This window comes from Pipra filicauda, unplaced genomic scaffold (assembly GCF_003945595.2).
Source record: "Pipra filicauda isolate LSUMZ 115617 unplaced genomic scaffold, ASM394559v2 scaffold234_size1211729_pilon, whole genome shotgun sequence".
NCBI classification, from domain to species: Eukaryota; Metazoa; Chordata; class Aves; order Passeriformes; family Pipridae; genus Pipra; species Pipra filicauda.
The window spans coordinates 426,702-451,955 of NW_024104348.1; the positions used below are offsets into that span (position 1 = coordinate 426,702).

General features: G+C 38.7%; 1 protein-coding gene across 1 annotated transcript in view; it reads left to right on the top strand.

Moving 5' to 3' along the window:
* The window catches only part of CRACR2A (calcium release activated channel regulator 2A), a 43,809-nt gene that overhangs the window by 14,050 nt on the left and 4,505 nt on the right, over window positions 1-25,254 (top strand). The window contains exons 5-15 of the mRNA XM_027722094.2: window positions 178-268; window positions 3,038-3,133; window positions 7,664-7,851; window positions 9,750-9,821; window positions 11,470-11,515; window positions 12,329-12,420; window positions 13,712-14,036; window positions 18,832-18,964; window positions 20,786-20,867; window positions 21,965-22,079; window positions 23,737-23,838. Of these exons, the coding sequence (XP_027577895.1) occupies window positions 178-268; window positions 3,038-3,133; window positions 7,664-7,851; window positions 9,750-9,821; window positions 11,470-11,515; window positions 12,329-12,420; window positions 13,712-14,036; window positions 18,832-18,964; window positions 20,786-20,867; window positions 21,965-22,079; window positions 23,737-23,838 (1,342 nt within the window). The remainder of the gene's footprint in view (window positions 1-177; window positions 269-3,037; window positions 3,134-7,663; window positions 7,852-9,749; window positions 9,822-11,469; window positions 11,516-12,328; window positions 12,421-13,711; window positions 14,037-18,831; window positions 18,965-20,785; window positions 20,868-21,964; window positions 22,080-23,736; window positions 23,839-25,254) is intronic.

The window sequence follows — 25,254 nt, forward strand, 5'->3', positions numbered from 1 at the left end:
GAGAAAAAAAAAATTAATCTGTGAACTTTGCTGCACAAAAATTCCTATTTCCTTGACACTAGAACATTTGTTGGAGTCCTGTGTTAAGGCAGAAATGTGGAGCTCAGTTCATAATGTGAGCCATGACTTGAAGTAATGCTACTAAGATCCAGTCATTATACTTTTATCTCTTGTTAGGAAAATTGCTGCTTATGCTGAAGAAATTCAACATCTCTATGAGGAAATGGAACAGCAAATCAAAAAGGAGAAAGAGCAGTTTCTGTTGAAAGTGAGTGTCTCTGTTATTGTGGGCATGGATTCTGCCTCCCCTTTCAGTGGTTTCATACTCATTCTGGGTGTCAAAGCCCACAAAACGTGTTTCACAACAAAATGAGAAAAAACATCTTTTCCCTCACAGTTACTTTTGTACTGATCCAGTCTCTGCAGCTTCAAACTAAGTGACTTGTTGGATGAGAGGAACGTTGATGTCCTGTACTCAGTGGTTGGCATACAGTAGCAGCTGGCATTCTTTTGGAAATCACTTAAATTACAAACATTGTATCACTGGTGTTGCTACAGTTTCAACTTCTGGTCACAATTACAAAAAATGCTCTTTGAGGTTGTTCAGAGCACCACCAAACCTGTTGAATTCTATAGTTTCAGCTTTCTGGGAGGAGATAGGATCTCACTGAAGAGCAACAAGAGATGATTCAAGTGATAGTAACTTCTGAAACCACCACAGCTATTTGAAAAATAGCAAATAAGTCAGATCCTTTTGTCATGGCCATGGTACCTCCAGAACATCTGAAAATGAATTCCCTTTTCTTGCAAAGTCTTCTTTAAATCTCCTCTACTGCATTTGTAGTCTTTTCTTTGGATTTTTCTGTCCTGCTTTTTCTTGTAAAACAAGGAAACTAACAAGAACTTCCAGTATGCTTCAGGAAAGAGTAATTTTAGAATCATGGGTGGGAAGGAGCCTGTGGAACTCCTAACTTTCAAGCTAGATCAGGTTGCTCAGAGACTTGTCCAGTTAAGTTTTGAGTACCGAAATGCTGCATTTTTCACAGCTGCTCTGGGTGACCTGGGACAATCCGTCATGAGCTACTGGCTTATGCCTTTTTGTTGTCTTGGCATCAGCCATATAAATGAAAGCAATATAGGGTTTCAGCAACACACAAAATGTTGCCAAAATAGTGGTTATTTTCTCCATTTGCAATCAGATATGATATCTAAAACTTCCTTTTTTTCCCCTAAATATATCAAGTATTAGACAGCTTTTATCAGCTGTCTAAGGAACCATTCTTTTTACTTGCCTCACACACTAATGGACCTGACTCAAATTTTCAAGTTTTTTGCATTCCTAGCTGAGAGCAGATTTTAGCGGTGGGTGAGATGAACTTTTTATATAAAGTTTGTTTATCAGCTGAAGGATAAAATGTATTTGCAACTTTGCCTGACAGCAATTTTGTGGAAAAATAGTTTATATGCTCTTAATATCCCACAACTGAAGTGGTATTGAACCCCCTAAAACAACAAAGACTTTTCTGTAATCAGTGATTGTTGGATCTCCTAATTAGTTGTATATTTGAGGTAAAGCCATTTCTTTCAGGCTTTTTCATTAAAGCTTCCCACTCAAACTATTTACAGTGTAGTCAGCATTCACACTAAGGGTTGCCAGACACTCAAGAAGTATTGTTTCTTGGCATGACTAATTTGGGATCTGGGGGGATCTGGCTGTTAAATTCTTTCTCTAATGCAAAGTCTTACAAAGACTTTACAGCCTGGAGAGATGCATTGATGCCATATAAAGGGGAAATTATAATAGCTTGAATGAAGAGCAGCTCTTGAAGAATACATTTAAAGAAATTGGTAAGATGCAAATAAGTACAAATTGTAGCTATTTACAATACTTAGTACCCTGCTGACTGAAGGTTATACAAAAGGGGCAGTTACTCTGTCTTTCTCGCTTGGATATATATTCTTCCACAGAAGAAGCCAATTATTATGCATTTGATTACCCCATTACATGTACTGCTGAAGGGGAAATGCATATAAGAACCACTGCTGTCCTGAGGGAATTTTTATTTTTGTTTAGAAGCATTTTCCTGAGGACCTTGGGGAGTAGAAGCCTACTGTGGAGGAATAGCACAGATTCTCAGCAGATGCGTACTGCTGGAACCTGATTTTACTCAGAGGAGGTCTGACAATTTGTGTCAGCTAGGTAGTGTCTGAAGGAGTAATTCCATATACGACTGTGAGTTCCTAGTGATTGCAGGATTTTTAGATAATGGATAGGTTGATGTAATTGCAAAGTGAAAGGCAGATCTTGAAGCCCCAGTCACTTGTTTATACCAGTGGAACCTCTGTGACAAGTTGTTGTTAGTGATGGATTTTAAACATGGCAGGTATTGTTTCTTTTTACCTTCAACCTGAGCTACTGTACTGTATTCTGTATTTCCCATGTCAAACTGGTATCTTGTATCTGACTTACAGTATGACTCCATAAGATTCCATAATACATTTGTCCAGGTTGTTTCCATTGGTGCATTCTCATCACTTCTCTGTGCCAGCACTGTCTAGTTCAGGAAAACAAATGTACAGAAATCTATTCACACTGTTGCTGGTTTTTTTCTCAGTTTGTTTAGCTCTCAGAAGCAACTCACTGCTACGATCAATGAACATTAATGCTAATGTATAGGGTATGTGTGGCTGGAAATGAGAGGAGACATTCTGACTTCATTGATTTAGACTGGCTAAGCTCCTAAGGCTCATGCCTAAGATAGAAGACTTTGCCTCCTTTCGTAGACTGGATGCCTACTCATGTGCAATCAGTACATTCCATAGCAGCTGCATTCTCTGGAGTTGCTGGGCTACACCAGTTTACAGAAGCTCAGAATCTTGATTCATGAGTGATACCATCCCTAAATTGAGTTCTACCCATATCTCATTATTTTCACTGTGGAAAGCTTGCCTATTCTTTTCATGCCGGATTCTTTTTCTCCTTCTGCTGATGCAATTGTGCTGTTCTGTTAATCCATTTCCTCTTTGAATTTTTCAGGACACAGAGAGGTTTCAGTCCTACAGTAAGGAGCTGGAGTGCAAGCTGCTGTCAAAGGAACAAGAACTGGAACAATTGGTTCAAAAACAGAAAAGGGTACTAACTGATATCTTTCAGAGTTAAAAAATAGATAACTCCTATTTGTTCATGTGATTTTTTTTAGGTACTATTTCAGGTCCCAAAACTCCAAGTTGGTGTGATGTAATTCTGCCAAACTGTAACCCTCTGTTGCTTTTGTGTCATGTGCTTAGGAAAAATGTTTGTAGAGTAATTTTCCTTTTATGTGATATAATGAAAAACATGTTTTGGATATTCTCTCCAGGTAGAAGGTTAATTTTATGGAAAATGTAGCAGAATTTCACCGTCTTCAATGTGCTAGGAACTGGCTTAATACTCAGACAACTCAAGAGCAGAGAGCAATGATTTGTCTCTTCCAGTGTATATCTTTGCTCCAGACTTGTACCAACCACTCATTTACCTGTTTTGGACAAGTCAGCACTATGAACTTGAAATGCTCCCTCCTGAACAAACTGCTCCTGATATATCTCTGTGATAACAGTTTTATAGCAATGCATGGTTCTCTTGCATGGTAACAGCTTGTCAAATTCCCATATTAAAACCTGATGCATTTACTTCTTAAAATGCATGGCCTGCTTGGGGAAGCAGAGTATTTTGGAATGTGTGGACTTCCTGTAAAGTGTCTGAAAGGTCAGTGCAGGAAAAACTTGCAATAGGGAAAGGGATTTAAAGGGCTGAAATGGAATGCTGTAAACCCAATTCCCTCTGTAGAATATGATTATAAAATACATATAAAATTTTTTCCTAGCAGCAGTGCTTGGGAGTACCAATCCTGAGAAGCAGAAGAGGGAAAGGGAAGGAAGAGGAAAAAGAAGTTTGAGGGCAGTTTCCTAGTTGTATGTTGTATTTAGATCCTCTTCTGAGGAATGAATCCAGGTACTGCTGAAGCTGATGGGAAATGTAGAACTGTACTTGAATCAGAGGAGAGACAAACCTCTAGCTTACTATAACTATGCAAGTTAGGGCTATCCTGGGGGGCTGTCACAAGTCAAATGAAGCACGTGATTGGTAAAAGCCGGTGTGGATTTACCAAGGGGAAGTCACACTTGAAAAACCTGTTTACCTTCTACAAAAAAGTAACCTGCTTAGTTGATGTGGGGCAATCCGTGGGCACTACCTGGATTTCTCCAAGGCTTTTGATAAGGTTTCCCACAGCATTCTCCTGGAGAAACTGATGTGTTATGGTCTGGACAAGTGTTCCAGTGGAACACCACAAGTGTTCCATGTGGTGGATGGGGAACTGGTTGACAGGAGGTATTGAGGGGTGATGGTAAATAGCTCTTTTTCACACTGGCAACCTGGTACAAGGGGGGTCCAGCAGGGATTGATACTGGGCCCAAGGCTGCTTAATATTTTCTGAAGTGATCTGGATTATGGCATAAAGTGTACCCTGACAAATTTTGCTGATGATACCAAACTGAATGGGGAAGCGGACACTTTGGAAGAGAGAGCCAACCTTCAGGAAGATCTGCATAGGCTGCAGAAATGAGCTAACAGGAATCTTAAGTTCAACAAACACAAGTGTAATACCTGGGAAAACTTAATCCAGGAGTGCAGAACAGGCTGGGGTCTACCTGGCTGGGGAGCCATGGAAAGGGACCTAGGGCTCCAGGTGGACAACAAGCTCAATATGAGTGAACAGTGTGCTGCTGCAGCAGAGAAAGGCTACCAAGATGCTGGGTTGTATCAACCAACAGGAATTATTCCACTCCACTCAAGTGCTTGTCAGATCATACCTGTAATACCATGTTCAGTTTTGGTCCCAGCTATACAAAATAGATGTGGACAGGCTGGAGAGGTTCCAGGGAAGGGTCACAAAGTTGATTAAAGGACTGTGAAGCCTGGCATGTGGGGAAGAGCTGAGAGAACTGGGTTTGTTCAGTCTTGAGAAAAGAAGACTTGGAGAAGGCCGTGTTCCAATATTTAAAGGGGGGCTACAAAAACGGTGGACATTCCCTTTTTACAAAGAATCACATGGAAAAGATGGGTGATGGGTCCCTGGGAGACTTTGATTGGACACATGATAAAAATTTTTCACAGTGAGAACCATCAGCCTTTGGAATAAACTCCCCAGGGAAGTGGTGGATTTCCCAACATTTGACGCTCTTAAATTCAGCTGGACAGAGTGTTGGACCATTCTGTGATTCTATGAAGTTTAGCTAATGAGGATATAGGAGCGAACTAAAAGGCCGTTCCATAATTGAAATCAACTGCCTGATGTTAATTACCCTTGTTTGGTACAATCACGGATCAGAATAAATGTGGTTTTATGCAGGCTGTTTACCACATTGCAGCACTATAGTGAAATAATCTATATTTGGAAGATATCTGGGGGGGCACACAGATAGGGGATTTTTAGTCTGAAGCTAACTGCAAAAAAATACAAAAAATTACTTATTATACTTCTGTAATGATTATATTTTAATATTTTCCTTTGTTTGTTTTTGCTTTAAAGCTATGTTTAAAACTTAGTTATCAACCAGTAATTCTGTAAAAACCTTTTTGTGTGTTTTTTAAAGTATGTTTTTTCTAAATTTGGCAAAAACTCACAGAAGCTATTCAAAGGCTTACGCTCAATTTTAAGCCTGGTGTAATCAAGCAATACAGGCAACAGTATCAGGAAGTCTTATGAGTATTGTCTACATTGCTATTGTCTACTATTGCCTATCTCAGAGGACATAAAACAATGTCTGTGCTATTTTTATTAGTATTATTTTTAATCTGATTTTATATTTTGCTTTTCTATTCACTGCATTGCTTATTATTAATAATATTACTATGATTTTTATTTTATTTGTAATTTCTACTATTTATTATTTCCCCTCTCCCTTATGAATTTGCATGAATCACAACAAGGGTGCTTTTGAAGGACAGAATCTTGATACTGCCATAAAAATTAAACTATACCATTTTATTTTTATGGAACAGAAGCTGTGTTAGACTACTGGAATTCACTATTTCTGATGATGTGATGATTGGGATAATTTTATTCAGATGATTGATAACAATTGAAACTTTTGTCATTCAACCAGTTGATTGGCCCATTGTTAATCTGATATGCAGTATTTGATTGGGGTTTTTTTGCCTCTGGTTTATCAACCTAGCCTGTTTATTTGAATGCGCTACTCAGTGTAGTTATTGGCAGTGTTTTCTATGTGTGTTTTTCTAATTTCTAATGAACTTTTCTAAAGTGACATTCATCTTTATTCAGATCTGGTTTTACAGTACCTTGTCCCTACTCATTTTCTGGTATTACTTTTCATTCACCTGGATATCCATGCGTGCTGTCTAAGGTTTGCCTTCTTGAGAGATCGCTGTCACTTTTGCCTCTTCCTCTAGCATGAAAATATACTTTGATAATTAAATCTGTTCTTGCAGACAGTAATGGTAGCTTGATTGCATTATAACTTCCATGCTTGATTGCATGAGAGAACCTCTTGGGAGTAATACAAATGCTTTTTTCCAAACTTCATTCATAAGTCTTTTTTTTTTTTTTTAATGCAATGTAATTATTCCTGTGTTGGACATTATTATCAAAAATGTGAAAGGGAACTTCCAAACCAGATGACTTCAGTGTTGTTTCTGCTGACATAGTCAGGGGGATTCTCCCTTATGAGGGTCTCCTGCCTGGCATGACTGGAATATGGGTCTGATTCCACGTTGACTGGCCAAGATTCTTTGTCCAGGCCTTTTTGCTGACTGCCATGATCTTGAATTGTCAGCTTGCACTATATGGCTTAGATAATACACAAGGTATTCTCATCTCTTGTTCCTCAAGGGATGTGTGACGGAATGTCTCAGAAGGAGGCAATGGGGACAGGGGATGTCCAGCCTAATATCTAGGGCACAGAATCTTGTATGAGGAGATGGAAGTAAGTTTGGACCGGTCTGGAAGATTGAGGTGGTATCATTGTAATGCTCCTAGTACATTTTACATCCCTTAAAGAGCATACATAAAATAAAATAAATCTTTTATATTTTTAGGTCAGCAATGTCTTCTCTAATACGAACTTTTGCTCTGCCATCTAAATTTGCTCGGTTAGCCAAGGAGAAGCAGGTAGAACTTCTTTATGTACCAGAGACCACTGTCATCTGCTGTTACCTGTTTCAGAGGGAAGGTGTATCTTTCCTTTGATGTACTTTGGAGAGTGAATATAAAAGTGAATAAAAAAACTCTAATTCAGTTTTTAGACAGACCTCTGAATGACTCTGTGTAGGCCTTGCCTTTGTGGGAAATGGTCTAAAACAGCACTTGTGAATATCAACTAAGTGCTACTGATCTGTAGCACCTTTTCTTATGGTTTGTCCTGGTGCATTTTTGAACTGGATGAAATTCAGTCATAGAGTGGAATGGCTTTGTTTTTGTGTAACATAATTATGTCCGTACAAAAAGCAATGGAAGAGCACTGTAGGTGCTTTATTCATATTTTGACTTTGATAGAAATAGCTTCCCTATTCAACTAACCTCTGAGATTTGAATTGAAAACCTCAAAACCAAGATGCCTTGGTTAGTTATAATACTTTCTGCACTCTTTTCTTCCACCCCAGCTAGAGCATCAATGTACAGAACTCCTCAGCGGTAAAGAGGAAACCAAAGTAGAGAACACCAAGCTGAAGCTCACTAACCAGGAGCTGTTGAAAGATCTGGAGAGAACATCTCATGAACTAAGCCTGGCTCAACAACAGTTGGAGGTGCTTCAGAAGGAGGCATCAAGACTACATGAGGAGAAGGAAATGTAAGTCCCCAGCTGCATTAGTTCTAGTGCATTTGCTTAGTGTACCAGTGAGCCTCTTTCTCAGGGTATTCAATGCAGTGATTTAAGCTTGTGTCATAAGCAGAAACCACCACCCCGTGAAGTTGTAGCCATTTTCCCCCAAGTAATTCAGCATGCTTTCTGCAGCATATCTGGCTTCTTCAGAATCTTTTTCTATGTGTTCAAAATGTCAGTGTTCTTCCCCCTGCCATTTGTTGAAGTTATTTCAAATTAAAAATCAGTTTAATGTCTTAGCTTTGAAATACCAGTGGGATTACTTACAGATATTACAGCTGTGGCACATGATGCTCCATCCTACTCAAAGCTAAGTCTATGTGAAACTTGGTTCTCAGAATGCACTCTGTCTGTGAGTCACCTAGGATCTACTTTTTTCTTCATCAAAAGTATGATTAGTACATAATTTCTAACCAGGGAGCCTGGCCAGCAAGGTAAAACATAGCTTATCACAATTCACACAAAACCTAATAATTTTGGAGGTTCCGGTTCAAATTTATGGATTTCGGATTCTGACTCTGAATTTAAAAAAAAAAAAATCAAGAAGAAATATTTACAATTCGTATTTTGAGGGATAGAAATGACCTTTAAGTGACATATCAATCTACCTGTCTTGCCTCCAGCCTTCTGCACAAAGCAGAAGTTATATTACCCTGAAGCTGTAATTGGCAGAAATGTTCACTGAAGTCCATTTTAAATAAATGTTCAGGGATTTGTAAAACCCTCTCACTACCAATGGAGAGCACATGAATGCCAGACATATCTAACCAGACTCTATACATTTCAGCAATGAACTGTATAACTCAGAGCTTTTGCTGTTCACCATATTTCAGGGTAGAGCAGAACATGTTCAAATGTCATATTCTTTTTCTCTTAAGCTCTATGCCAAATTCTACTTAGTTATTACATATTTATTTTTTTCTTGAGGGTTTAAATGATGAACTACTTTGATTAATTGTTGTTAAGGAATGGCCACCATGTTTAGAACACACTGTTTTTAGGCTTGCATGTTTGATGTGTGTTTTGGAAGTAGACAGTAGAAATATTCCTCCTCAAGGTGGTTTGTTTCCTCTTTGAGGCTTCTCTTTTCAGATCCAGAGCAAAGACTATGGAATGATCTGATTTTAAAGCTACAAAGGAAATCTGCCCAGTGGTCAGACTGATGAATAACACTACTGCATTTACAAAGCACTTTGGATTCAATAGTGCTTTATGGAATTAGAGTTCAGCCCTGCTCAACTGCACCTGCAGTGTTGCTTTAAACATCTGTATCAGTCTGGTAAGACCTGAGCTGTTGAAGCAGGTGTAATGTTCAGACAGTGCACAGGAAGAACTTGAGGCTTCACTGAAAGGCAAAAAACCATATAAGGCCAGACACCCAACTGCATTATGTCAAAGTGAATAATGTTAAAAAGGCTGCATAACTGTCAGGAGTTGGAAAGAAATTGTAGGGATTGTAGATGTGTGTGAGCCTGACATATGGTTCCAGCAGCAAGATAAGCTCTAACTTTGCATAAAATATTACCTGTTTTTTAGTGGCCATGAGTGAGAAGTATTTCAGCAGTGTATCTTCTCTGAATGCTCCAAATGCCAGTATCAACATTTATTAAGCTCTCTGGATGAAGAAGTAAAAAAAATACATATCTTTTTAAAAAAGAACCTCTACTCCTTCCTCTGCTAACTCAAACTGCTGTGGTACTTTAGGCCTTGTATTGAATAAATTGTTTTAAAGGGAATAACCATTCATGCAGAATATAACCTACAGGTTTGGAAAAGCTGAAATCTCAAATGTAGATACTCCTAGGGGGAAGCATTTTAGCAGTGTTCTTACCATGGTTAGAACAACTTTTTTCTTTTTATTACAGGGAGGTGTACCGAGTGACAGAAACCTTACAGAGAGAGAAGTCAGGGCTTCTGAAGCAGCTGGATCTTTTAAGGTAACACAGACCTTACATTCCAAAATTTCTTACATCATTCTAAAGAGGTACATTAAAGGATGACATTATGTTGGAATATGTACTGAGTGTAGGTATCTGGGTGCTGACAGTCTCTATGCCAGAGAGAAGAGACTGGGGCTGCCCCATGCTGACACACAACTTAGGGCACAGCAGAAACCCACAGCCATGATGGTGCTTCTGGGAAAGCCTCTGTAAGAATGAGAAGCAAAGCACTTTTGAGAGGGGAGTGAGAAAAAAAGTGTGCAAGAAAGCCCTTCAGACACCAAGGTCAATGAAGAAAGTGTGATAGAAGGTGCTCCAGGCACTGGAGCAGAGAGTCCCTGGTAGCCTGACAGAGCCCATACAAGAGCAGGCTCCTGGCAGGAGCTTGGCCCATGTAGAGAAGCCCATGCAGGAACTGATTTTCTGCCAGGAACTGTGGGCCATAGGTGATCCACACTGAAGCTGTCCATTTGTAAAGGACTGCACCCCATGGAGCAGTTTGTGAAGGACTGTAACCCATGTGAGGGAACCCACACTGGAGCAAGAGAACAGTGTGAGGAGGAAGGAGCCACAGAGAGAAGCTGCTATGGACTGACCACAAACCCCACTGTTCCTCATGCCCCTGTGCCAGTCAGGATTGGTAAGGAGGTAGAAATCCTGAGAGTGTAGGAGTGAAGTTGAGCCTGAGAAGAAAGGGGGTTGGGGAGAAGGTGATTTTAGTTTTGGCTTTGTTTCTCATCATCCTATAGTTGAGTCTGTTTTGTCTGTAAGGGTAGTTGCTAAGTAATCTTCTTGTCCTTACCTTGACCCACCAGCTTTTCCATCTTATTTTCTTCCCTTGTCATATTGAGGAAAGGGAGTGAGACAGTGGCTGACTGCATATCTGGCAGCCAGTCAAGATCAACTTGCCATAGGATAATGGCACAAAAGATAGCAAAAATGGTTACAAAATACTTTTTTATGCTCTTTTCTGGCATATAGTAGAAGGCCGTACACCTGAAAGATATGCTTTGTTTTGGCAATTCAGTATTGCAGCACAATCTCCTTTCCAAAAGTCAAATGTGAAATGGAACAACAGTGAACTGTTCTAAGCTGGTTCTGTGGTAGAAGCCTGGCTGCAGGACACAAAGCATGCTAAAAGGCTCTGTTGTTTCTGAAGCAGTAGGAGTTGAGCCAGAGTAAATGTTCTTTCCCCAAAATGCTTGTTTGAAAAATGCTATCAAAATAAAGTTAGCTAACATTTTTTCTCTTTATTGATAGGCTTCAATGTTTGGAGCTATGTTCAGACAACTGTAGCCCTCTCATTAACGTGCAGCAGTGTTAGGTTTTGTTTGCTCAGTAGTCAGTTTGCATGGGCTATACATTGCACCTGCCTTCATTGACTGCATTTTCTTTGGGAGGCCCCATTTTAAAGTTACCTAAAAATTTCACATGCTTGAGAGAAGGCTCTTATTTTGCAGTGTGTTTTCCATAGGCCACTTAGGCCACTCTATGTGGTATGATCTTGCCCGCTGCAAGTAATGGGGACATAAGTAGAAACATCTGACAACAGAGGTTGTTTCTGCTCACTCAGACTGTAGTGGCTGCTCATTAGGGTCAGCAGTTCTAAAACTTGGCCTTAGTGTTTCTTTTGTTTTCTTTACAGAGAGATGAACAAACATCTCAGAGATGAACGTGACATATTTTTACAGGTAACCATTATTTTCAAACCCAGTGTTGAGCAAACACATATCAGAACAGCCTCAAAAGGGGATCAGAAGGCTGTGCCAGAGATAGACTTTTGTGCTACTTAAATCTTGCTCCATTTTCAATTTGTATTATCTTTTATTCTCACTTGAAAAAAGATTTTTAAATTTGCTGAACAATTTTAAGAGCTACATGTTCAAAATTATAAAGTTGGAGCTATCTGGAGAGAGATGAATGTGCTTTAGAAGAAACTAAGAATGCAATCATGAGAGGATGAAATAATCTAAAAATTTAACAACTAAATTGTGTTAATCTGTTTAGTCAAGGGTAGCTAATATTCTGAAACGTTTATACAACAGTACAATAACTGAGTACCTGAATCAGTATGTGAATACCTATTGGTACTGAGTAAGAGCAGATCATATTAACTTTTTAAACAGCAGCAGAGAATGGGCCTCTAAGAATTTCCAGAAGAATCCTGGTGTAAGGAGACTAAGGTCATTTAGTTTAGAGTTGATTGTGTTCTTAGTCCTACAAGAGCTGCTGGTGTAAAAAAATATATCTATTGACTTTTTTCATGACATTATGCTGTTTTATTGTCATCCACTCAGTTTACAAAGCAGATGAATTCTTGCAGGATCTGGAGTTTCCCTGTTGTGATTTTTTATCAGTCAGGATTCTGAAGCATTTATACCCATAGGATTTTTTTTTACATTTTTTTCTTTCATATGCATTGCACTATTTAAGCATTAGGAATGAGGGCAGTTAACTACAATGAACAAGAGTAAATTAGTAAGAAGTATTCTGTATTTCTGCAGAAACGCAAAGCAAGTGTTCCAAAAGCCAGCTGGAAGCAAAGATCAGGGTCTGTCATTGGGAAATACATAGAGGGGAAGATGCTGCCTAACAGGTAAAAACTTTTTTTTCATGTGTTCCCTATTTGAGTATGACAAGGCTTATAGAAAGAAGATGAGGAATGTTTTCTTTCTGATACCTTTGGACTTCTCAAAGCATGCATTTCTAAAGTGTCTATAAGATTGCTGTGCTCATTAAGAAATTTGAAAATAAAGTGACAAGTTTTCACATGAAACTGCAAAGGTAAGGGATTTCTCCATTGTGGATGACTATATGCTGGGAGGCACAAAAGCTGTCCCATTACCCCATGTATGATGAGTATGGTTTCCTTGGTAACTTCCTGAAAGAGTCCATCTCCTGTCACTGCAGAGAATGTCAGTCCTGTTGGAAAGTATCAGATGTGCAACTAGTAAAACACAGAGAATTTGATTCTCGACTGTGTGGTTGTAAACTTGAAATCAACAGGAACAAGATGGTAATCTCAGTGAAACATTAGCACTTCCTTTGAGATGAGAGGAGCTGGAAAGTCTTAGTATTTCACTTTGAAATAGTAGCTAAAACAGTGACCCTGAAGGCACTGGGTCATGAACTGTAAGGAGGGAAAGCTTTCAGAGGTACAGTTTAGTATGTTCAGTACTGAGAAGTGGAGCATCATTGGCAGAAGCAGTTATGGCATAAAAAATCATGCTAAAATTTAGGTAGGAAGGACCTCTGATGTCTCTAGTACAATCTCCTCAAGCAGGTCTAACTCCTTAGCAAGTTAAGGTTGTTCAGGACATTGTTCATTTGAGTTTTTGAACACCTGGGTGGAAGTCCCACAGCCACTTTGAGCACCTGTTCCTTTGCTGCAGCAGTCTGTTGAAGAAATTTTGTTCCCTGTATCAGGTTGGCATTTCTTTTATTGCAGCTTGCATCTGTGGTCATTGCACACACCTGAGAAGACTCTGGATATATTTTATCTACACTCTTCCTTCTGTTGAATCCCCACTTAGCTTTTTTTTAAATCCATGTTAAACAAACCCATGTCCCTCCTACCTGTTAAAGACAGAATTAGGTTACACATAGAAAGGATCTGGGTTGGGAGGCTGTATTATTCCTCAGGAATGGAGGTGGGGAGTGGCAAATGAGAAAACCACAGTAGAGAAACTTCAGCTATTCCATGAGATTAGAACTGAGGTTAATCTCATGTCTAATTCTGCTTCAGTGGAGATTGGACTGAATCTACTATGCTTGCTGTGAGTAGTAAAAAACATGGGAGATTAAATTCAGTTACACTAAGAGTAGGAGCCAGTAGGAACCAGCTCCAATATGTTTTTGTGGTGTACTTTCTTTTTTTCTCTGTCTAGCCATTTATTTGAAGAAGATGATATTTTCAGTAACTCAAAGAGAAGGGATTCTGCTGGACTGAATGGAGTTCTCTCTGAAGAACCTGATGCTGGAATCACTGGAGGAATGTCTAAAACATCACGTCTCCAAAGAATAATATCAATCGAAGAAGATCACCTACCCCAGCTTCTTGACAGGCTGGTTGATAAGCAGCTGAACAGATGGACTGGGGAAGATGACAGTACTTCTGAGATGGAAGTGCATAAGAAAAACACAGAGCAGTCAATGGAACACTCGCCTTCATCTTCTAGAGAGCAGCCTGTAGGGAAGGAAACGCTGTCAAATGTAAGAGGACAAAGGGAACCTCACCTTGAGTATAGTGTGAATTTCTAGGCCCTATGATTTAAGGAGGATGTGAAGGTTCTTGAATGCATCCAGAGGAGGACGACAAAGCTGGTGACAGGGCTAGAAGGCATGTGCTGTGAGGAGAAACTGAGGACTCTGGGCTTGTCTAGTTTGGAGAAATGGAAGCTGAGGGGCAACCCCTTTGCTCTCTGCAACTCCCTGAGAAGGGGAAGTGGAGAGGGAGGTGCTGATACCTTCTCCCTGGGATCCGGTGATAGGATGTATGGGAATGGTTCAAAGCTGCCTCAGGGGAGGCTCAGACTTGATGTTAGGAAATGTTTCTTTACTGAGAGTGTGATCAGACACTGGAACAGGCTTCCTAGGGAAGTGGTCCATGCTGCAAGCCTGTCAGTGGATAAGAAGCATTTGGATAATGCCCTTAATAACAGGCTTTAACTTTTGGTCAACCCTGAAGTGGTCAAGCAACCAGACTAGATGATCGCTGTAGGTCCCATCTGACTGGAACTGTCCTGTTCTTTTCTATTCTAAAGAACCTTGGAAAGCATGAAATGGTGTTGAAGGGTAACGTGTTATTCTTAGAATCTGAAATTATTTAGTCTTCTGTTTTTAAGTTGAAGCATGACAAAATAAGCCAGTGGGAGATGGAAATATACTGCAGATAAATGTTGAAGGCGGTAACTGCAGGCAGTGTGTGCGTAGACTTATGTCTGGAGGCCTGTTTAGGAAAAGCAAAGTTAAGCCTTGTAATAGATGATACAAGAATATCCGCTGAAAGGTAGCAATGGTCTTAAAAAAGAAGTAAGACTTTCTGAAAAATCGTTTGGGTTTTTTTTTGGTTTTTTTTGCTACAAAGTAGTATTTCTCAAATTCTGATACTTTTGAGTCAGTTTTGGTAGCTGTTACATTATCTGAGAAATAATGAGAGAAATATCATTACTTTTTAATTATTTTTTGAAAAGACTTAATTAGCGAGTAGAAATCCAATATTTTTTTCAGCTCTAGCTTGTATATGCATGTTAGCAATGAATTCACAATGCTGTAATAATCCTTACAACAATATGCTGGAAGGAACATTTCTTATGAGTTTAAAGTTCTGCTTGCACTGCTATTGCTTCAGAGCTAGCTGTGCTTGTTTTCTAATTTTAGTATCATTGTTAGGTATTACTCATTTTTAGATTCTTGAAGCACGTATTAAAAAGATTAAAGTATAGGAAAAAGAGGTTTGCTTGGTCATAATTATATAGTTCTTTTAGAAGAAGCAAGCATATCTTAAAAATTATGGTAGAATTATGCCATGGTTATATAATAACTTCTAAATGGTACCTTTTAATAAAAAGTCTAGGGTACAGAAGAGAGCTTCATCTTTTGAAATTATTTAATTCGATGAATGCTTTTTGCTTGCTGTATGACTTATTTCGTATCAGATTTTCAAAGGATGGCGTCATTGGACTTCAGGACAGCAAATGTCAGGTACCTCATCCTGTGCAGCTAGGACAAACCTGTCCTGCCTCCTCTGTTTCAGCAGTCATGCCCTTTGAAAGCACATCCTCTCAGCTGGGTAGGAACTAGATCTTGTTTCTTATTATACTTTTTTTCCCATAAACAGTTGACAGCAAGCAGGGAGTGGAGAGAAGAAACCATAAAATTTCTCACACCTGGTTGTTGAAAACATTTTATTTCAGTTTCTAAAGAAACGTGGTGAGGGTAAACATGAAGTTAATTTCCAAAGGTTACTTAGAACTGGGAATTCCTTGTTTGTTTTCTCTCTATGAAGTGCCAGTGATTTAGCCCAGCCTTTAGTTTGGATTGCTTTTTTGCTTGTTTTGTTTGTTTGTTTGTTTTTTAAATTTAGTTTTAAAAAAATCCCCAACAATACAGCAGCATACTCCTTTCTGGTAAGCTCTGTCCATGTGGCACTGAAGTATGCGCATGGTTCTCTTGGCCTGCCAAGGACTATTCAGTTGATGGCATTTCATTGCTTAGGGCAGTCTCTGTGCTGTGTAAGTGTCTGACTGCTGCTGTTTGATGTGAGTAGTGCATTGTCTCCTTCCATACGTGCTGCAGTTTCAGTCAGATGAATTTCTCATACAACTTTGTGTTTCCTAAATGATGGCTCCTGGGTTCACCACTTTCTGAATATGAGATTTAGACATCAAAAGCGATCTTGTTCCATACAGTCCTTGCAGACTTATTCCCTCTCCTGACAGCATGCCTGAGCTAGAAGAAGCGATATTCAATTAGTAAATGTTTTCAGGTCAGATCTGCATGTAATGCTTAACTGGAGTTGGAGAAAGCTTCAGAAAAAGGTAACTCGCTACTTGGTGCATCATGAGTTATGAGGTATGTGTCTCAGGGCCACATGTCAACTAGGCTGTCTTCTGCAGCCAGTCTTTCGCTTACATTTTGCTGCCCCAAAAGCTGTGCAGTACAAAGGAGTGTAGGATCTAGAAATGCTTGTGCAAAGGGGGCAACACTTGTGTGTAATGGCTTTGTACTACTTCATTCCATGATCTCATTGCTTACTATACAGAACTCAGGCTCCTAGCTGCTGGCATTAAGCCTTCCTATTCACCATATATTCACAGTAATTTAACTCCTAATCCTTTATGACCCACTGTATCTTACAGGTGAACTTGTCTGCACAAGCCATGTACTGTCCAGCAACTGCCATTTAATCTGGGAGTTGACAATCAGGTAGAACATTTTTCTGAGTGGCATACAGATGAAGTGGCAGTTAGCATTAGCAGAAATGTGATTGGGAAAACACCTGAAGGAACCATAATGGAAATTAAAGCAAAATGTTCTGTCCAAAACCTCTGCCTGAGATGCAATTCCTCTCCCCTCTGTTATTTCAATATGGAATATGAACCACTGGGTTTATACCTGTCATCTTCCACATTTGTGTTAAATTGCACAAAAGCTAGGTGTGTTACTTGACCTGACTACTGTTTAGATAAGGACCGCTTGAAAGACCCATCTAGGGAAGACTTTTTCAGACTGCATTGTAAACTAAACTAAATTTGCATCTACTGCTGTTCCATTTTGCCATCAGCACTTTGTTAAAGCAGACTGTGAAGTAGCTTATCCCTTAGTATAGTGTTCAGATGCATGTTTATAATCAAGTTTGATTATTAAAGTTATTTTCATCAGTAGAGTTGATACATCTCAGTGAAAAATGACTTATGCTGGGAGTTGAGCTGAAGGCCTTTGGTGTCTTTGAGTCTTCGTGCTACTGAGGTGTGTATGACCACTAGGGACAAGGTATTACAGGTCATGTAGTCCGTATATTTAGTTATTGTTCTCAGAAGCACTGTGAAAATGCTGCCAAGCTGATGACTGTATGTTAACTTTTTTTAATTTCCCAGAGCACACAGTCTAATAAGCTGGGAATGTTTTTCAGCAGAACTGAAAATGTGCTTTATATAAATGTATGCGTACTACTAGTAGCATATAGTTGCAGTGGGGTTTGGGATTTTAATAGAAAAGGAGAATAAGAAACCTCTGTATAGTTGTAATGGGCTATTAGCCCAGCTCATGAAAGAGGCATGTACTTTTGTCCCCAAAATTTCCAGCAGTGAATGATTTTATTTTTTTCATACTAAGGAAGACAGCAGCTTGAGGTTTTGTTGTTTGGGTTTTTTCCCCAATAAGCGCAGCTCTCTGTTTCTTCTTTCTGTAAGGCTTCGGTATATTTGTAGAATACGCTTCCAAGTCCAGACTTCAGTGTCTCATTCAAAGGACTGTTGGGCAGTGAATTCAGTTCTTATGTCTTCATGAAGGCAGCAGTCTTGAGAGTTCTGCACCTCAAATGACTGGCAGAGGGCCTTTCCCTCCCTCCTTTCCCTCCCTCCTTTCCCTCCTCACAGCCCCCAACTCAACATACTAATGCCAATACCATCATGATCTTGCTCCCCTTCTGCAGCATTGCAAGCAAACTTTCAAACTCCCTTTTCCTTCACCTTTACATAAAATAGAAGAGACCTGCTAGGCACCCCCTGCAAACCGGCTGGTGCTACAGTGTTCTTCACCAAGCAACTCCTGATCTACATACAAAGCAATAATGACCTACTTGACAGAGGATATAAATATTCTCTCCAGCATTCACTTAGCTTAGCCTGCAGTAAACAGGACCTGGATAAGCAGAACAAATCGTTGTTCCTTCTACTTAAAAAATGAAATGACAGAAGCATAGCTGAATGTTTACAGCCAGATTAACTGGTCTAATTCTCTCTCTGTCTCTCTCTTTCCCCCCTGCTTCTGCCTGTAATGTTCAACAGATGCAGAAATGCAGTAATTGGATGGAAGCTCTTGGCTCTATGGTAGTAGCAGAGAGAAGAATCTGATGGCATAAGCCAAAAAATTATGACTTTGCTTCTGTTATGTAGATGAAGATGTGCTGCTTCCTCTGTGTCATTGGTATAGGGCGAAGCTACTGAGCAGAGCTGTGTGAAGCTTTATAAATTTTGATTTGTGGACATGAACATAAACTGTTTTATTTTGGCAGTTTCATTCATTTTTCAATGCAGTGTCATGCAAAGGTTCATATTCAGTATACTTCCAGAGCTCAGTGCAAATCACTGCACTTCAAATGATCTGGAATGATGCATAGCAAACATCTGAAATGCTGAGTTATTTTAAGGAACAGAATATTGCTTCATGAGTAATGGAGAACATGATAGGATTTAAACTATTCTTTTTCTCATCTCAACCTTAAATTGGAGAGGCAACAAAATTTATAGAACAGTTTGGAACTAATTTTTGCTCTTACTTGAAGGAGGAGAGAATAAACTCTGTCCCAGAGCACTTATTCAAGATTATTTTTGTGGGCAATTCGAGTGTGGGAAAGACTTCATTCTTAAGAAGATTTTGTGAAGATCGTTTTTTCCCAGGCACAGCTGCTACTGTAGGTAAGTTTAAGAAACATTATTCCTATTATTATTTTTGTTCCAACAGTACTTAGCGGCTTCTACTGAGATTAGGCCCTGTGTTATAAAACAGAAGCATACAGATATTGTATAAGTAGGACATGCAAAATGAGTTCTCCTAAGCTGTGAAGCAGATAATTGATGGAGATGTGAAATCCTGGCAGCACTGAAATAAATCACAAAAATCCTACTGATTTCAGTGAAGCTGGAATTTCCTTATAGATCTCACTATTCTGAAATGGATATCCTGTCCTCGTACTGCTTTGGAAGAGAGCAGGTCTCCTGGGTGTTCTGCCATATTGAAACAGATATGTTGATTACCAAAGAACATCTCAGATAGCACTAGGTGCCTGTGAGCAAACAATTGAATTCTACCCTGCCATCCTCTCCAAATTAATCCAGTTCGAAAGAAGAGCCTGGGCACCAATTAACCTGACCCTTGATGCCTATTTCAGGGTGAGCTTAGTAATTTCCTAGACTTCTAGGTTTTCATTGACTACATCTTTATTAAGTGGAATGGGAGCTTAGACACCTATATGCAATTGTCTATTCATATATCCTATAGACCTATATGCTATGTCCTATCCATGTTGTTTTGTAAGTGGCTAATACAATTCTCTAGACTCTGAGGTCTTACACAATATGTGCAAATTTTCCAGAAGAAAAGGAATGAGTCTGACCTTTGTCATATTTTGGCTGGTCATCCAGGGTTCTTGCAAAGAAAATGGCAAGAAAGTATTTGTCATAGCTTTGATTTTTAATGTTCACATCAGTGAGTTTCATAGGTGTGGACTATGGCTGGCAAGATACAGGCAGTTGAAAAGTCAAGTGAACAACCTGGAGAAGAGTGTTCTCATTGAATTTCTACAGAACAGTTAAAATTTCTTCCCTTGAGATATAAGCAATGGATATGTCCTCCATCCAGATTTTGTAATTGTCTGTTGAAGGAATGCTGACGTAGATGCTTTTTCATTACTGCCAGTGGCAAAAATCCCATTGATGTGGAAAATGACCCCAAAGAAATGGTTGATGCCCTAGGTTGATCCCTTCCAACTTGAATTATTCAATGATTCTGTGATTTTGTGATACATACATTGTGATACAAGAAAATGCAGATTGTCATTAGGAGGAGGTAGTGACTGATTGACATTTGAGACTCTAATTATTGTTATAAATATCCAGAAGACACTTATATCTTCACAGGTTAGGGAAACTGGGAGAGGATTCATGTAAAAGTTTAGATAAATTAATTTTTATCTCACTTCCATTTAGCCCCTTAATTAGGGGACTCATGTAACTGTAGTGAGCTCATCTTCTATGTTCTGAACAGGGTAGGTAGGAGGTTCTCCACGTGTTCTGTCCATTTATCTTCAGCATTTCTCTTAGGTTCCATTGTCCCCTGTGCTGTGCGTTGTGTTTTTCCACTAATTGCAAAAGGTACTTATGTGGCTACCTCTGACTAAACGAACAAATTTCATACAACTGAAGTTATACAGCATGAATTCCAGGGCAAATGGCTTGGGCTGGTGTGGACTGTCAAATGGACCCTTGGCTCATGTTCTCTAATTTGGAAATTGACTTTTACAAAACTGAACTATGCTATTAACATTCATTATTTTATTACTGAAGAACTTCAGACAAATAAAAGCTCTTGTTGTCCTCTGATAGTTGGAGGCTATAGACATAATTCTTAATGTAATATCTATCTTGTAACCTTTCTGGAATATTTACTATTTGCTGGATCCATTTTTCAGAGACCAAACGGCATATAAGGAGACAACTTACTTTGCACTTCTGTTGTAGGTGTGGATTACAACGTGAAAACTGTCACAGTAGATAATACCCAAGTAGCGCTGCAGCTCTGGGACACTGCTGGCCAGGAACGGTGAGAAACATTCTGTTGTGGTTTAACCCTAGTAATCAGCTAAGCTGTGTAGCTGTTCCTTCACTCCCCCATCCGATGGGATGGAGGAGAAAATTGGAGGGGTGAAAGTGACAAAACTCATTGTTTGAAATGAAGACTGTGTGATGAAATTAACTCTAGCCCAGTCAAAACCAGTATACATTTCAAGGTTTTGCCTCCTTGAATCGTCTATTTGAAGATTAGTAAGCATGGACTTAATCCTGCTTCTCAGGAGAGGAACAAATTCCTAATAGAGCCAGTGGATTCAGTTTAAATCCTTCCCTTGCATCAATAGTGTGCTGATTTGCTGCTAAGTCCATTGAAAAACTGCCAATCTGTAAAAGAGATTCTTGTTTGAACTCTTAAAAGTTTAACACTGCACAATTTCTTTAGGAGGAAGACTGATTTTAAAATACACCTAGAATTATTTATATGACAGAAAATGCCTTAACGGATAACAAAGAGGTTTTTTTTTACCAAAACAATCTCATTGTAGTCAAAGAACTCCAAATTTCTTTAAGTTTTCAGTGGCAATTTCTTTCCCCATCTCCTCACCTGTTGTGTAATTTTCTGTTACTAAAGAGCATTTAATGAATGGGAAATTTCTCCTCCAATCTTAAAACGAAAGAAGGTGGGAGAAGGTGAGATATGCAACTGGTTTTCCAGCTTAACCCAGAATCAATTAAAGAAAGCAGGGGGAACTTTTCCAAACAGTTTTTTTTAAAAAAGCCTTTTCTTTTTAAGCAAATTATTTGTCTTTGTAGTAATTTGTGGGGTCTGGTACTTCAAGAAGAATGGGATTGCTTACTATGATTTATAGTAAGCTTCACCTTTCAAACAGGATCTGCAGTGAAGATCAATATTACAGCTTCTCTCTTGTCTGGTTTATGGAATTTTTGAATGCATAGGTGAACCATGTTAAGAGGGCTTTAACCTTTACTAAGGTGATGGTTAGAAGAAACTGTATGGCAACATATTCCTTTGGGAGATGGAGGGGAGAGGGGGGAATTACTATAAATTTTTCTGTGTCAGATTGCTGCTTTTGTTGAAGAGAGCTATAAACACGTTTTTACTTGTAGGTACCGAAGTATTACCAAGCAGTTTTTCAGAAAAGCTGACGGTGTCATTGTGATGTATGATATAACAGCAAAAGACACATTCACAGCTGTCAGGCAGTGGCTGATAAGCATTGAGGTAACATGACATAACGTTAAATCTAAACTCGAGTGTCATTATTCTCTACCTTCTTCTGAACAAGGGCTCTTAGCAGGGCAAAACACAGAGAGCAACATGTTTCATGTGTTGTCACAAGTACATTTTTGCTAGTGAGTTTGGTCTGCACAGTTACCACTAAAGGTGTTTTTAATCTCTATCTGTGAAAAAGAATCATAGTTACAGGCTTTTAAGGACTTCAGATATGGGTGTGGGGAAATCCCAGCATGGAATCCTCTGATTTCTCATAAAGGTAATTTAGCTCATGAGTCCCATTGGATCACTGCTAGTGTTGAGAGGTGCTTTGGATCAGTGATGGTGATCTGATGATCATTGATCATCACTAGCAGTCTGACAGCCAAGTCAAACCATGTAGCTCATGGGAAATTGACTGTATTGTGAACATAAGCCATAAACTTAAAAATACGGTTTGAAGTGCTACAAAGTACTACATTAGTGCTATGAAACTGTCACATGATAGACGGTTCAGTTTCCTGGGAATCATTCTTTCAGCCACATGAAAATAAAATCCTAGACCATGCCACTGAGTGACTTGAGGAAACTAAAAATTAAAACATACTAAGAGTGTAAGCAGCTGAATTTGCTTGTGGCCAGAACAAAAAATAAAACTCAGGCTGCTGCTATAAAGGGCTGAGTCATAGTGAGAACAAAGTGTGACTTCCTGTTTGCTCACTGAAAAAGTAAGGGACAAATTGATATGTAAAGATCATTTATCCTGATTTTATTGGGCGTGTGCTCTAATATAATATTCTGTTTTCCATAAAGACCAAGAGTTGGCTTTGTGAGTTCAAATTAGGACTCAGTCATTCAAATGTTTCCAAACAGGCATAGTTATTCCACATGAGTAGTCTTACTTAAGTAATGTTAGCATGCATTTGATAAGAGCAGGCCCTTATTAAATATATGATCTTAATAAATCAGTGACTTTTAATTCGGAATGGTAAAAGCTAGAAGAGCTTTTTAGATTTTGATTCAGAAAGATTGAATATTGTGGTTAAAACCTTTTTCCAAGCTGTAATAGTTCACTCTTCTTTACTGACTAATTTTGTTTGCTGCAAACTGTTGCTAAGTTGGACATACGGCCAAGTCCATTTACTGCTGTAGCATTCAGCCCACTTTATGAAGGCACTCACTGTGATAATTATAACCCTTTTCAGAATGAATTTTGATTTCTGTCTATTCTATGTATTTTTGGGGGCCTATTCTGTGTATTTCTCCACTATTTCATGTAATTAATTTGGCATAATTGTACCCAGGTGTTGTCATTATTTTTCTTGGCCATGTAATTAGAAAAGCAGTGGCAATAAACACACAATGTCTGAGCCTGTGTAGCATGGTGGTTTTCTGTCTCCCATTTTAATATAGAGTCTAATGAGCTTCTGTGCTGTTATTAAAAAAATGCCAAGTTAGTGTAATCTAAGCATTCTGTCTTTTTCATGTCTTTTATCCAACTTTAACTCCTGATGTGTTTGTAAGTAAAGTGCCACTTACCTGGCTCATGTGTTAAGTCTTAAATGTCTTGTCATAGCGTGACATTTGTTAGTTTTTATCCTCTTGATCTGTGATTTTTTTTAAATACAGTGCCTCATTCAGTTGATACTTGTTCTTTGTTCTGCAGGAGGCAACTGGGGAGGATGTGCCTGTCCTTTTGTTGGGTAATAAAACTGATAATGAAAAGGAACGTGAGGTCCCTATGGGAATGGGAGAGCATCTTGCTAAGGTAAGGTTCCCTGTACTTAGGGAACCCCTTACAAAGCTTGAAGGTGAAGGTTTTAAAATGGAGTCTCAATGTATCTAAATTCATAGAAACACAGATTAATTTTGATCAGACAAGTATTTTTAAGGATTAGGAACCTCATCACCCTCATCAATTCAGCTCTCAGTGATGTAATTGTTGATAATTATAGTAGTTATAACACTGTAGATTAAAAGAAAACACCCCAAAACCAAACCAACCAACCAACCAAAAAAAAAAACCAAACAAAAATGAGTGGAGAAAAAAGAAATCTAAGAATTCACTCTCATTGTCTCTCTCCTGTGTCTCTTTTCTTTTTCTCTCTCTTTTGTTTCTTCCCTTCTTTTTTTCTCTCTCTTTTTTTCTTCCTTTTCTCTGTGGATGGATTCTTAACAGAGAGATAATTTGGGGACCTTTTCTCCCTCCTACCTCCTGTAAAACCACAGAAGACCATCTGTTACTCCTCTGGTAGGAGTAGAAAACATGTTTACTTTTAGTAACTTTCCGTCAAGGAGATAAAATGAGTTAGCAGTCTGCATCTACCACAGCACTGGTTATCCATGGGCATAATTTAAGCATTAAAGAGACTGCAAATACCAGATACTTGTTTATATTCCTGTGTGCCATGCCTATCAAATTTTCTTTTGACTCTTTCTATGCAGTGCATATAGTTTGAACATCAATGCCTGCAGAATATTCATTTATTTAATAATAAGTCATTACAATATTCCTGAAAAATTAACTGAATTGATAGGAATATACCTACATTAAACAATGTGCTGGATTTCACATATTGACTTGTTTCTCCTTGGAAAATAGATTTACAGCTCTGCTTGCTAGTAATCAAAAAGGGTATTTTCAAAATTTGAAATGCAGTTGAATTTTTCTTCCAGGAAAGATTGCTGCTAGGCACCTCTCTGTAACTGAAAGAATTAAGGCCAGATCTCTTTTTATCTTAATCTGTTTATTCATACAGCCTTTTGAAATCATACCTCCATATTCAGGTTTGTATCTATTATTTTGTTTTAATAGGAGAGCAATATCAGTCTTGAACTTTATCCCTCAAAGATTCTCCCTGTAGGAAATCAGCTTTATTTTCTTTTATGCATGGATATGCCAATAGCTTTGAGACCCTGGAGGCCGGAAGGGACTCCAGGGTGTAACATTGAATCCTTCTGTGAAAAAACAAGTGACACATAAATGCTAAATGGACAGAGAGTAGGTGTCTTACGTGTCATCTCACTCTCTAAAAAAACTGTACTAGTTAAAACAGAGATGAATCATTCTAGTATATAGAATTCACAGCCCACCAGGCTATTAATTCTAACATGTCATGCAAAAAAATAAAATGTTTTGCATAAGTAAAACAAAGAAAGTTGTCAAATAAGATGATTATAATCA